Below are 13,236 nucleotides of genomic sequence, written 5' to 3' on the forward strand. Positions count from 1 at the left end.
ACATGGTGAAACCCTGTCTCTACTAAAAATACAAAAATTAGCTGGGCGTGGTGGTGAACGCCTGTAGTCCCAACTACTTGGGAGGCTGAGGCAGGAGAATCACTTGAACCCAGGAGGCATAGGCTGCAGTGAGCAGAGATGGTACCACTTTACTCAAGCCTGGGCAACAGAGTGAGATGCTGTCCCAAAAAAAAAAAAAAAAAGGTATGGTGGTTCACACCTGTAATCCCAGCACTTTGGGAGGCTGAGGCAAGCAGATCACGAGGTCAGGAAATCAAGACCATCCTGGCTAACATGGTGAAACCCCATCTCTACTAAAAATACAAAAAATTAGCCGGGTATGGTGGCACATGCCTGCAGTCCCAGCTACTCAGGAGGCTGAGGCAGGAGAATCACCTGAACCCAGGAGGTGGAGGTTGCAGTGAGCCAAGATTGCGCCACTGCACTCCAGCCTGTGTGAAAGAGCGAGATTTCGTCTCAAAAAAAAAAAAACAAATAACAAGTTTTCTCTCTAGCAAAAAGTTCTCAAATGCAAATGCTATTACGATTTTAACCTTTTAAATAAAAACAGTAAATGTTAATATTCTGTGTTGCCAAATTAAAAGATTACCTCTCAACCACCTGCTTGTGAACCTCTTTCCACTGTTCCTTATCTTTATCAGTCCCTAAATCTGGGTGCAGAGTCTTCAGGGAGACACCAGCAACATTCATTCCACTCCATACAGGCACTAAAAGAAACAGTACAGACTACATTTATTTTCATGTACCAACAGATTAGTAATTATGATTCATTTTTCTAACTCTTATCTTCAGAGGAGGAATACTCAATTTTGGTAGATGGTCAAGACTACTAAAGTAGCCATTACTCACTTTTAGATTAGATTTTCATTTACTTACGTTATATAAAACTAGGAATTTTCACTGTATTCTAACCTGTTTCTCTGGCCAATTGAAATGTTTAACCCACGTATATTTGAAATATAAAGATAGTATGAGAACACAAGGGGGGTTTTCTTAGCATACAGAACCAAATCATAACATTTTTCAACTGTGATAATAATATAACTTTTGTGCACTCCATTTGGATTTGCTGACATTTTCAGGGCCAGGCAGTACAAGTCAAGTATAAACAGCTGTGATATTAAATGACTGAAGTCATCCTAAGAACTATAGTCTTAAGATAGCCACGGTAAGAAGAGAAATTTCATTCCCCATCCCCCTAGCCATAAAATGCCATATAAAATGGCAACAATCTTAACAATTCTTAACACATAATTATACAAAATACTAGGTTTCAGGAAACCATTCTATCCTACTGAATGGATATTTGATTAGGCTCTAATTGAATAATACAATGCTCATTGACTTTTTATATAATCTTTTCAAAAACAGAAAGAAAATAACTTATGCTTACCACTGGAATCTCCATGTTCCCCAAGCACCCACCCATGACAGCTTAATGGGTGAACTCCCAGTCTTTCCCCCATCAGGTAACGGAATCTGGCTGAATCCAGATTGCAACCACTTCCAATAACACGGTTTTTGGGAAAACCACTTATCTTCCAAGCCACGTAGGTCAAGATATCCACTATGAAAAAGGAGAAAATAAAAGTCACCCATTATCCCTCCCCATACACAAAAAGATATCCTTACTATGAAGAAAACAGTTAAGCAGATACTAGGTGATCATTAGATAATGATAGGCTACTCCAGATATATGGCTTTGTATGGATCTTGATATTGATCATGGCTAACCCATAATTTTGTTAATATTTTTTAAGCCTCTATACTATGTATATCAAGTCCATTAGTATTCAAAAAGTATAGTTTTGGCTGGGCATGACAGCTCACACCTGTAATCCCAACACTTTGGGAGGCTGAGGTGGGAGGACTGCCTGAGGCCAGCAGTTTAAGACCAGCTTGGGCAACATAGCAAAACCCCATCTCTACAAAAAACCTTAAAAAACTAGCCAGGCGGCCGGGCGCGGTGGCTCAAGCCTGTAATCCCAGCACTTTGGGAGGCCGAGACGGGCGGATCACGAGGTCAGGAGATCGAGACCATCCTGGCTAACACGGTGAAACCCCGTCTCTACTAAAAATACAAAAACTAGCCGGGCGAGGTGGCGGGCGCCTGTAGTCCCAGCTACTCCGGAGGCTGAGGCAGGAGAATGGCGTAAACCCGGGAGGCGGAGCTTGCAGTGAGCTGAGATCCGGCCACTGCACTCCAGTCCAGGCGACAGAGCGAGACTCCGCCTCAAAAAAAAAAAAAAAACTAGCCAGGCATATTGGTGCACACCTGCAGTCCTAGCTACCTAAGAGGCCGAGGAAGGAGGAATCACTTGAGCCTAGTAGGTCAAAGCTGCCATGATCATCCCATTGCCCTCCAGCTTGGGTGGCAGAGTGAGATGTGGTCTCAAAAAAAAGTATAGTAACAACTAAGAGACAATTATGGGCCCAAGCACGGTGGCTCACACCTGTAATCCTAACACTCTGGGAGGCCGAGGCAGATGGATCACCTGAGCTCAGGAATTTGAGACCAGCCTGGGCAACATGGTGAAACCCCGTCTCTACTAAAAAAATCAGCCGAGCATGCTGGCACGTGCCTGTAATCCCAACTACTTGGGAGGCTGAAGCAGGAGAACTGCTTGAACCCAGGAGGCAGAGGTTGCAGTGAGCCAAGATCAAACCACTGTACTCCAGCCTGGGCTACAAAGTGAGACTGTCTCAAAAAAAAAAAAAAAAAAAAAAAAAAGAGAATAGCAATTATTCACAAACTTATCCCTTATCCAAGATCTTGGGCAGGTAATTTTAAGCTCCAACTACATTTAAAGGCATTGTATTCCCTTTAATGTTTTAAAATTAATTATTAAAAAAAAAAACACACAAAACACAAATCTCCTTAGAAGGGAAGTGAAACATGAAAAATAAATAAATCAATAAAATATGCGTGGCTGGGCACAGTGGCTCATGCCTGTAATCCTAGCACTTTGGAAGGCCAAGACAGGTGGACTGCTTGAGGCCAGGAGTTCAAAACCAGCCTGGCCAACACTGTGAAACCCTGTCTCTACTAAAAATACAAAAAAATTAGCCACACATGGTGGCAGGCGCGTGTAATCCCAGCTATTTGAGAGGCTGAGGCAAGAGAATCACTTGAACCCAGGAGGCAGAGGTTGCAGTGAGCCGAGATTGCGCCACTGCACTCCAACCTGGGCTACAAGAGCGAAACTCCGTCTCAAAATATATATTTTTTAAATAATATTTTAAAATATTAAAATATATATATATATACACACACATATCATATACTATCAGTTTTACTATAGCTTGTCAATTTTTACACAGTTAAAAGGCTCACCTGGATTTGAAACAATAAGCAACTTGCAGTTCGGGCTATATTTTACAACATTAGGAACGATGAATTTAAAGATGTTCACATTACGCTGGACCAAATTAAGACGGCTTTCTCCCTCTTGTTGACGTGCCCCAGCCGTGATAATGACCAGTTTGGAGTTTGCAGTTACACTATAGTCTAGAGTAAAGGGAAATTACCAGATTAAGGCCTTTAGAATAAATTTTACCTAAGCAGCAAAAATTTGTTCCATAAGTGCCCCACAGACCTTTCTTGTTGTTTTTAGAGTTTTATCATTATGGTTTCTTAAATGGAGGAAGAGCATGTCAATACCTTCCTTGTATTCTAGTTTTAGTCAAGTTGTAACGTTATGTAACTACAATTGGGGGAGCTGGAGGGAATCAAGTTTATTATTTGATTCTCCTATTAATTTTTTACATATCCTCAAAATTTTCATTACCTAAGCTCAACGTTCACACTTTTCCATACTCCTGTTTTTACTTAACTCGTGTCCTATCAGTCCAGGAACAGGCAATTTGTGTGTGTGTGTGTTTGATGGTGGTGGTGGTGATCGTGGTAGGGGGACTTATTTCTAAGCAGAGACAGCTTTATACTTAACAAGCATATTTTGCTTCTAGATACCCTATGGCACAAGAAAGTTAAGCCAGCAATGGAGTTGCCCATTAGCAAGGTGGCCAGTGATTTTTCAGGTACAAAAGTAGACACTATTTGGGCTCACATTCAGGTTTCTTGACTGGTGCTGTTAAGTGTGAAAGGGTCAAGTCAAGAATACTGGCTGAACAGGCTCATTTATTTACCCTATTCTCAACTTTGTGTTGCGCCTGTGAAAGGATGTGGGGACAAGAAAGTAACACAATGTGGTTAAATACAGACCTAAGGTTTAAGCTTTACTCATTACATTCTAATTCAGGTGGTTTCCATAGCATGGACAAATTGGATTTCTATTTTAAACCATTTACTAGAAATTGAAACTTTGATATTCATAGTCACCCAAGTGAAATTGTTCCCAGGCTCTTGTACTCTGCATTTAAAACAAAATCTTCAAAGAGCTAGGATTTCAAGCCTGATAAAGCATTTAAGTCTAAGGCTGGACACAGTGGTTCACACCTGCAATCCCAGTACTTTGGAAGGCTAATGAGGGAGGATCACTTGAACCCAGTGGTTCAAGACAGGCCTGGGCAACACAGTGAGTCCCCATCTCTACAAAAAGTAAAAAAATTAGCTGGGTGTGGTAGCATGCCCTATAGTCCCAGCTTCTTCGTGAGGGGGAGGGGTAATAAAGTGGAAGGAGGATTGCTTGAGCCCAGGGTTCGAGGCTGCAGTGAGCCATAATTGTGCAACTGCACTCTACCCTAAGCAACAAAGAGAGACCATCTGAAAAAAGAATTTAAGTCTCATGAATTATAATATAAACTTGTTGAAATCAACCTTTCCCAGAGACAATCTTTGGTGTTCTAAGGAAAAGGCTGCCATGTTGGAGATCCATCATCTCTCCCTTCAATTTGTCTTCGATGACATCAACAAGAGCAAGTTCATCTGCCAAGTCCTAAAAGACATAAAATATTTAGTTAAATGGAAAATTGCCATGTCTAGATTTTAAGAGAAGCCTGAAAAATTTCTGTATTTCTGGCGTAGGAGAGTTCTGTTACTTTATTAGCACAGTATCAAGATATACTTCAAAGTAGAGGGCACCCCATTTCAAAAGCTGACTTACAGATTACTCCATATGTAGATAGCATTGACCCTCTCTCCAGCCCTGTCTCCCCACTGAAGCAAGCTCTATAGGAGTTCCACCACTGCAGATGTGGAAGCAGAACACTGGATTGGCAGTTGCTAGAATAACTTCCAATTATATAAAACTGCTCTATCTACTCTCTCAAATTCCATCCTACACACCAATGTTAGGTTGTTATTCATTTAACTAGGTGATATTGACCAGTATCAAGACTTGAAATCAAGCCTGGCGCGGTGGCTCAAGCCTGTAATCCCAGCACTTTGGGAGGCTGAGACAGGCGGATCATGAGGTCAGGAGATCGAGACCATCCTGGCTAACATGGTGAAACCCCGTCTCTACTAAAAATACAAAAAACTAGCCGGGCGAGGTGGTGGGCGCCTGTAGTCCCAGCTACTCCGGAGGCTGAGGCAGGAGAATGGCGTAAAACCCGGGAGGCGGAGCTTGCAGTGACCTGAGATCTGGCCACTGCACTCCAGCCCGGGTGACAGAGCAAGACTCCGTCTCAAAAAAAAAAAAAAAAGACTTGAAATCGTCAAATACTCTGGCCGGGCATAGTGACTCACATCTGTAATCCCAACACTTTGGGAGGCCAAGGCGGGCAGATCACTTGAGGTCAGGAGTTCAAGATCAGCCTGGCCAGGCCAGGGGTGGTGGCTCACGCCTGTAATCCCATCGCTTTGGGAGGCCCAGGCAGGCGGATCACGAGGTCAGTAGATTAAGACCATCTTGGCTAACACGGTGAAACCCCTGTCTCTACTAAAAATACAAAAAATTGGCCGGGAGTGGTGGTGGGCAGGTGAGACAGGAGAAAGGCATGAACCCAGTCAGCATAGCTTGCAGTGAGTCAAGTTCGTGCCACTGAACTCCAGCCTGGGCGACAGGGTGAGACTCCATCTCAGAAAAAAAAAAAAGAAAGACCAACCTGGCCAATATGGTGAAGGCCTATCTCTACTAAAACTACAAAAATTAGCTCGGTGTGTTGGTGGGCACCTGTAGTCCCAACTACCCGGGAGGCTAAGACAGGAGAATTGCTTGAACCCGGGAGGTCAAGTGAGCCAAGACCCTGCAACTGCACTCCAGCCAGGGCAACAAAGCGAGATTCCATCTCAAAAAATTAAAGTTAAAAAGTCTGATTTCCACCCATCTTTCAGAGATGGAATCTGAACTATTCCCTGGTTGATTCCATATATGAACCAATATTAACAGTTATGGATAAAAAGGTTTGTGCAGTGTATAATATTGGCAAAAAATATCCTTATAGTTGCAACTCTAAAAGTTAATAGTTGCATTTCAGGCCAGGAGCACCAATAACAGCTTTAATACAAATGGATGTGGTCTATCATTACCAAAAAAGTTATTCGAGCTGCAGATCTATCCCTAAATCATCTACAATATAATGAGTGGCAGTTACTCTTCTTACCCACACCTGAGCCAGAGGCCATCACAGAGAAAATCCATAGGCGGTTTGTAGGTATGAGGAAAACAGCATCAATTTCTCATTAAGTGAGTAAGGAATAAAAGTTTGTGTATTATGTGGCCTTTCCTAAGAACATATGTAGAGTCACCTGTGTTGTTACAAGGCCTTTTCATAGCTCATTTCTGCCTTTAGTCCCTTCTCACTTGAATCCATTTCTATTCAGAACCCAGAATTCATTTGTATTAGAAACTCCAAGGCTGGGCGCGGTGGCTCAAGCCTGTAATCCCAGCACTTTGGGAGGCCGAGGCGGGCGGATCACGAGGTCAGGAGATCGAGACCATCCTGGCTAACATGGTGAAACCCCGTCTCTACTAAAAAAATACAAAAAACTAGCCGGGCGAGGTGGCGGGCACCTGTAGTCCCAGCTACTTGGGAGGCTGAGGCAGGAGAATGGCGTAAACCCAGGAGGCGGAGCTTGCAGTGAGCTGAGATCCGGCCACTGCACTCCAGCCTGGGCGACAGAGCGAGACTCCGTCTCAAAAAAAAAAAAAGAAAAAAAAAAAAGAAACTCCACATCTGAACTTCAGATTTTTTTTTTTTTGAAATGGAGTCTCACTGTCGCCCAGACTGGAGTACAGCAGTGCTATCTTGGCTCACTGCATCCTCCACCTCCCGTGTTCAAGCAATTCTCCTGCCTCAGCCTCCCAAGTAGCTGGGACTATAGGTGTGTGCCAGCACACCCGGCTAATTTTTGTATTTTTAGTAGAGACGGGCGTTCATCGTGTTAGTCAGGATGGTCTCCATCTCCTGACCTCGTGATCTGCCCACCTGGGCCTCCTCCTAAAGTGCTGGGCCACCGCGCCCGGCCTCAGACATTTTCATGTTGTAAGCTGCCTCAATTTCTTTTAAATATAAATCAGGTTTCAATAGTGTAATAAGGAGTGCTTTACTCACAATTTCTTTTTCTAATGAAATTTTAGTTCCATAATTGATAACAAAACTGCTACCTAAGGCACAGGGGCAATGAGGTTTGGGTAGGAGAACTTAAGATTTCCCATATAATTTTATCATATGTGTCATTTTCAATTCAAAAAGCACTTTAAAAGAATTTTGGCTCATTTAAAGTCATGGACCCTTCCTTTTCATTGGTAGTCAATCCATGCATGTTAATACAGAATAATGAATTTTAGGAACTGGGTCTCCAGCCTGATGACCTTTGATTCTTTTTAATTTCAGATACACTTTTGGTGTATCATCATATTTCCAAAGTTTGTTTCACAGAAAGTTATCTGAATGAGTGCATAAATCTAAATATTGTTATATGAAACGTAATAATACAATTCTAGGGGCGGGAGAGGGGGCAGAGGACAGGGTCAAGGTATGGGCTTCCAGTGTGGTAGATTCTCACTTACCTTCATTAAGACACTGATGGCACAGGCCATGCCAACAGCACCAACCCCAACAACTGTAATCTTATTCTGGGGAGTCTGTTCTTCCTTTAGAAGATTATGAATCAGCTGATCCTTGAGAGTTGCCATATTGGACTTGGAACCAAAAGGAATCTATAGGGGGAAAAACATTTAGTGTCACTACATCCTCTTTAATGTTTGTTAACCAAGAGATTTTTTTTAAAGCTATTTTACTTCCTTCGGGGGTATTTGCCACTATAAAATCACAAGAGATGACTAAAAAGGGAGGGGAAAAAAACCTAATGGTTGCCAAAGAGAGTTGAAAGGCCTAATGACAGGGTCGGTGAAGAGTGAAGGCCCATACCTTAGCGTGGAAAAGGAATATCGACGTTTGGGTGTAAGTATAGCCTCCTGAGGGCTCACCCATTGCGGTTTATTAACCCCAAGTGGGGCTGGCCTTTCCTCAGACAAGATCACTTTGAGCCACTCCTGCTCCTACAGCAAGGACACAGCCAGGCTTCAAGTAAAAACCAGAGGTATGTGCAGAAAAGCCATTAACTGCCACAAAGCTCGAGCCCAAGGCACCGAATCGAGCGGTGAGCCGCGCGCATGCGCGCTTTGTGGTTCTCCGGGCTCCGAAAGGTGGGCGGAAATCAGACTAATAGCTGAGGCTTCAGACCGCCCCGCTTTTACGCCCCGCCCAAATCCGGAAGATGGGCGGGCCCAGGAAACTTGTGTGCGTTCGCATGCGCATTACAGACCGCGGGGGCGAAGCCGATTACCCTAGCGGCCTCCGGCCATTGGGAAGCGGGCAACGGGCCAGACGGCAGAAGCCTGAGAAGCCCCGCCCGCAAGCAGAGGCAATCTGGAGCTATCCAGCTCAGTGAGACAGAGGGAGCTGGGATTCAGACTTCAGACCTAAAGAATGCCCCGAAACAGACGCGAGCAACGTGAAGCCTAGCTGGCAGCCTCCCAGGCCTGGCGCGCAGTCAGCGCCAGACTTTAAATCTCAATACTAGAAACCAGGACCTGTTAACCAACCCAGAGGGAGGCGCACGGTGTGGCTTCTACAGTGATCCTTGTTGCAAAGGCCTGTCAGGCCCAGTATGAAGAAATTGTTTGAGTACAGGGAGTGTAGAAATAGCTGCAGAGGACCTGAGGCCTGCAGCCCTAGAGTTAATAGCTACTTGATGGAACCCTCGAATTCTTTCCACCGTGTTAATCCAACCCTGCACTGCATTCGCTGGAGGGAATATCACAGGCTGCATCCCCAAAGTATCACGTCTAGTTTTGACACCACTCCAAAGGGCAAAAACCCGAGAGGACCTCTAGGCAGGCAGCCCAGAGCCACCAAGCTGGAGTCGGATCTCTCCTTACAAATCACTGCTATTTCTAGACAGCCTTGTAAGGTTTCTAGCCTGGCAGGGGGAAGGGAGTTCCTGCGGACACCTGCTAGCTTCACTAACGGCCCCAGGATCCAATGCTACCTTCAATGTAGGAGCGGAGGTGGGAGGGCATGGGGTGAGGGAAAGGTGAGTCCAGCGGCGAGAGACATGCAAAAACGAGTTCTACTGCTCACCTCTGCCGCCTACTCACCGGGAACTTAGAGATCCCTGACTGTCTTCTAGCTTTAGGTCTCCCCGTTTGTTAAAGAGTTGGTACGGGCGGATCCTACTCAACTGAATGTCGTGAGGTGCGGGAGGGCTGGCATGCTGCCTGCTTCATCTTTGCATGCGCCGTGCCTTAGCGCAGCCCGAGATACACCAGTAGCTCCTTAACAAATGCGCAAAGTGCGCCCTATAATCTGCAGGCAGCAGCTGCCCTCACGCAGCCCACCTCTCGAGCGTCCCAAGAGAAAAATGCAAGCCGCGTGGTACTCAGCCGCTTTCCGGCTTCCAAGAACCCGCCCCGGACAAGCTGAGGCTTTTTCGGCTCTATGGGCTCCGGGAACTGGACCTCGAGTTTTACACTGCCCGCCGATTTCGAGCCCAGCGGCATTGCCCCCACCCTTAAGGCCTATCATCTCGTTGTTCCGCATCCGCCCGGGCTTTCAACCCCTGGTTGGGTGTGGCCACCTCCTCGGTTCCCCAGCGCGGCCAGAAGCCATGGTTCCCGCTTAGAGCAAAAGCAGAGCGCGGCGAGCTCCGAACACACGCGTGGTGTGCGCCACCGCCGAGGTCTCGGGGCTGCGCTTCTGGGAAGCAGGTCCTACACCTCACGGGAGTAGAAACCCCTTCGCGAGCAGCGGAGGCCAAAAGAGCCGGAGACAGTTCGCTCTACGCGCCATCCCTCCGGCGCAGTGCGCGCAGGGCCCTACCGTACCGGGAATGCACGTCAGGCGGTCGTCCGGGACACGCAGCAATAAGATCCGGAATCGGCGGCAGCGGCTGCAGCACTCTGAGCCGAGCGCTGGGGGGACCTTAAGTGGAACAGCTATGCTGACGTCAGCGGGGGGGCCGGCGGACGTGCGGGAACCCACGTGTGGGTCGGGCTGGGGGTGGATGCAGAGCCAGGCGGGGCACTGGAGAGGCCCAGGCGGCGCGCGCAGCCGGACAGCAGATCCGCAGACTGCTCCACGTGCACTGGAACTTCTAAGTAAGGTGCTGCCCTCCAGCCACAGAAGCCTGGGTCGGAGCCATGAGCCTGAGTCGGGACGACCTTCAGTTTCCTCATCCATGAAACCTGGGGAGGTTACTCTCAGGAAGGCCTGGATCTGTTTATTCTTCATCCCTGTTTCTCAGTGTCCAGAACAGCTTCTGGCTCGTAATAGGCACTCCACAAATACTTGCTGAACGAAAGGAAGAAAATGCCTAGCAGTCAGTCGGTCTGTTCTTGCCTAAGTCGAGTGACCTCCAAACCTTGACGCTGCTTTTCCCTCTGCTGCTAAGCCTACCAGCTCCCCACTCACAGTGAAGCCTTGGCCTCTCAGGCCTTGCAGGGTGACTCAGTTCTTAGTCTGCACTTCCTATTGCCCACCCCACTGGCATCTCATCTCAAGTCTCAGCCATACCCAAGAACTGTCGGTGGTTTGTTTTTTGGTTTTGGTTTTTTTGTTTATTTGCCTTGGTATATTTCGAGACAGAGTCTCACTCTGTCACCCAGGCTGGAGGGCAGTGGCGTGATCATGGTTCCCTACAGCTTGACATTCCGGCTCAAGCAATCCTCCCACCTCGGCTTCCCGAAGTGACTGAAACTACAAGCGCGCTCACTTGCCCTGCGATTTTTTTTTTTTAATTATTAAAAAAAAATTTTTTTTTTTTTGAGACGAAGTTGCTCTGTCGCCCAGGCTGGAGTGCAGTGGGGTGATCTCAGCTCACTGCAACCTCCGCCTCCCGGGTTCAAGCGATTCTCCTGCCTTAGCCTCCTGAGTAGCTGGTATAGCCACGCGCCACCACGCCCAGCTGATTTTTGTAATTTTTAGTAGACACGGGGTTTCACAATTTTGGTCAGGCTGATCTCAAACTCCTGGCCTCATGTGATCTGCCCGCCTCGGCCTCCCAAAGTGCTGAGATTACAGGCTTGAGCCACCGCGCCCAGCTCAATTGTTTTCTTATCATACTTACCTCTGGGCCTGTATTATTGCTGATTCCATTGCTTAGCCCGCCCTCCTCCATCTGTAATTTGTACCAGTACTTTCCCACTGTGGGGTATATTATGAAATATATTTGGTAAGCCCTTGAATATGCCAAAGTTTCCTGAATTTTCTGATAGGAGTGTCTTTTGTTATTTATTTAGAGCCTCTTTCCCTGACTTAATGTTAATGAATTAGGAGTCTTAGATCGCCTCAGGAAGGGGCCAGTCATGGGAATGACCACATGATTAGGGAATTAGAGGGCTTTCCAGCCCAACTCACTAACCCCTAGGAAAGGGGTGGAGGCTGGCAATTAAACTCTATAAAACTCTGAAAAAGATTTGATGAGCTTCCGAGTTGCTTAACTCTGAAAGTGTTCAGAGGATGAGGTGCCTAGAGGGGGCATATCTTGGCCTTTGCATCTCTTCTATCCGGCTATTGGTCTGTATCTTGAGATTGGTGTTTGAAGGGGAAGCAGCCTTGTGGGATGGCACTCTTATCCTGTGGAATCTGACACTATCTGCAGGTGGACAGTTTCAGGATGGAACTGAATTCTAGGACACCCAGTTGGTGTCTCCTGGAGAACTGCTTGGTGTCGGGAAGTGGGTGAGGTGGAAACAGCCCACACATCTGGTCACAGAAGTGTTCTGTGTTGCACACAGGACAGCCAACACACAGAACTGGTACTGCCTTGCTCTCTGCCCCCTATAGACTGGACGGTACATTTTTCAAACCTGTTTGTAAGAGAGGTATGTGTGGCTATGCTCCCCTACCAGACGGTGAGCCCCTCAAGGGCATGGATGGGTTTACTTACTCCCTGAACCTACAGCAACCAGCCCAGTGCAGCTCTGAGATAGATCCATAACGGAGTTTCTTGGTTTTGACAGAAAACTCTACTCAGCTCCAGAATAGCACAAGGAGCCGGATGCAGTGACTCATGCCTATAATCCCAGCACCAATGTGGTTGAGGTGGGAGTACTGCTTGAGGCCAGGAGTTCGAGACTAGCCTGGCAGCATCATAAAAAAAAAAAAAAAAAAAAAATTGCAGGGCATGCTCGCATGTTCTCACAGTTTTGCCATCACTCTAGATTCTAAGATCACTCTAGGCTCTGAAATGGGGCTTTCACCTCAAACACACAGCTGGAAAGTTTAGGGGTGGGCTACTGATTCTTCAGAGTACCTCAGGGCAGGGCAGATTGCCACAGTGTTTTCTGGTTCCTCAGTCTTTGCAACAATGTTCTCAGTCAGGGCTGGGCCCCTGCCTGCCTACCAAATGTGACCACTGCTTCTGGGAAGAAGGGTGCAGAAGGCAGAGAGCTAAAGTTGGCTGGGGAGACGAATAATTTTCACCTGAAAGGCTTGGGTCTGGGTACTCTGGGATGACCTGTGAAGATAAACTAGGTAGAGTCTTCATTCCCCTAATTCACGATACCTAGCAACAGCTTGCTCCAAGCACAGCTCAGGCTTCTTAGGCAGAACAATAGCCAGTATTTGACTCCACAAATATGAATAAAACAAATACCATTTACTGAGCATCTGCTATGGTTCCGGCAGCCAGTTAGGTAATCCCCATACTCATCCTTTAGAGTAGGCATAATTATCCCCATTTTTCAGATACAGAAACCAAGGCTCAGACAGGTAAGTGACTTTGCCAAGGTTGTGCAGCTAGTAAGTGATGTTGACTGACAATTTAAACCAATGCTGACTAACCCCAAAGCCTATGATTTTCTCTCT

At 46.5% G+C, this 13,236-nt stretch overlaps 1 protein-coding gene across 1 annotated transcript in view; it reads right to left on the bottom strand.

The window, feature by feature from the left end:
* LDHA (lactate dehydrogenase A) overlaps positions 1 to 10,496 on the bottom strand; it is a 14,604-nt gene extending 4,108 nt beyond the window's left edge. The window contains exons 1-6 of the mRNA XM_026454048.1: positions 10,254 to 10,496; positions 7,935 to 8,084; positions 4,799 to 4,916; positions 3,356 to 3,529; positions 1,415 to 1,588; positions 611 to 728 (exon numbers count right to left, since the gene is read on the bottom strand). Coding sequence (XP_026309833.1) covers positions 611 to 728; positions 1,415 to 1,588; positions 3,356 to 3,529; positions 4,799 to 4,916; positions 7,935 to 8,060 — 710 coding nt within the window. The 5' untranslated portion in view covers positions 8,061 to 8,084; positions 10,254 to 10,496. The remainder of the gene's footprint in view (positions 1 to 610; positions 729 to 1,414; positions 1,589 to 3,355; positions 3,530 to 4,798; positions 4,917 to 7,934; positions 8,085 to 10,253) is intronic.
* Between the last annotated feature and the right edge of the window lie 2,740 nt (positions 10,497 to 13,236).

Source organism: Piliocolobus tephrosceles, chromosome 13, assembly GCF_002776525.5.
Source record: "Piliocolobus tephrosceles isolate RC106 chromosome 13, ASM277652v3, whole genome shotgun sequence".
Taxonomy (NCBI): Eukaryota; Metazoa; Chordata; class Mammalia; order Primates; family Cercopithecidae; genus Piliocolobus; species Piliocolobus tephrosceles.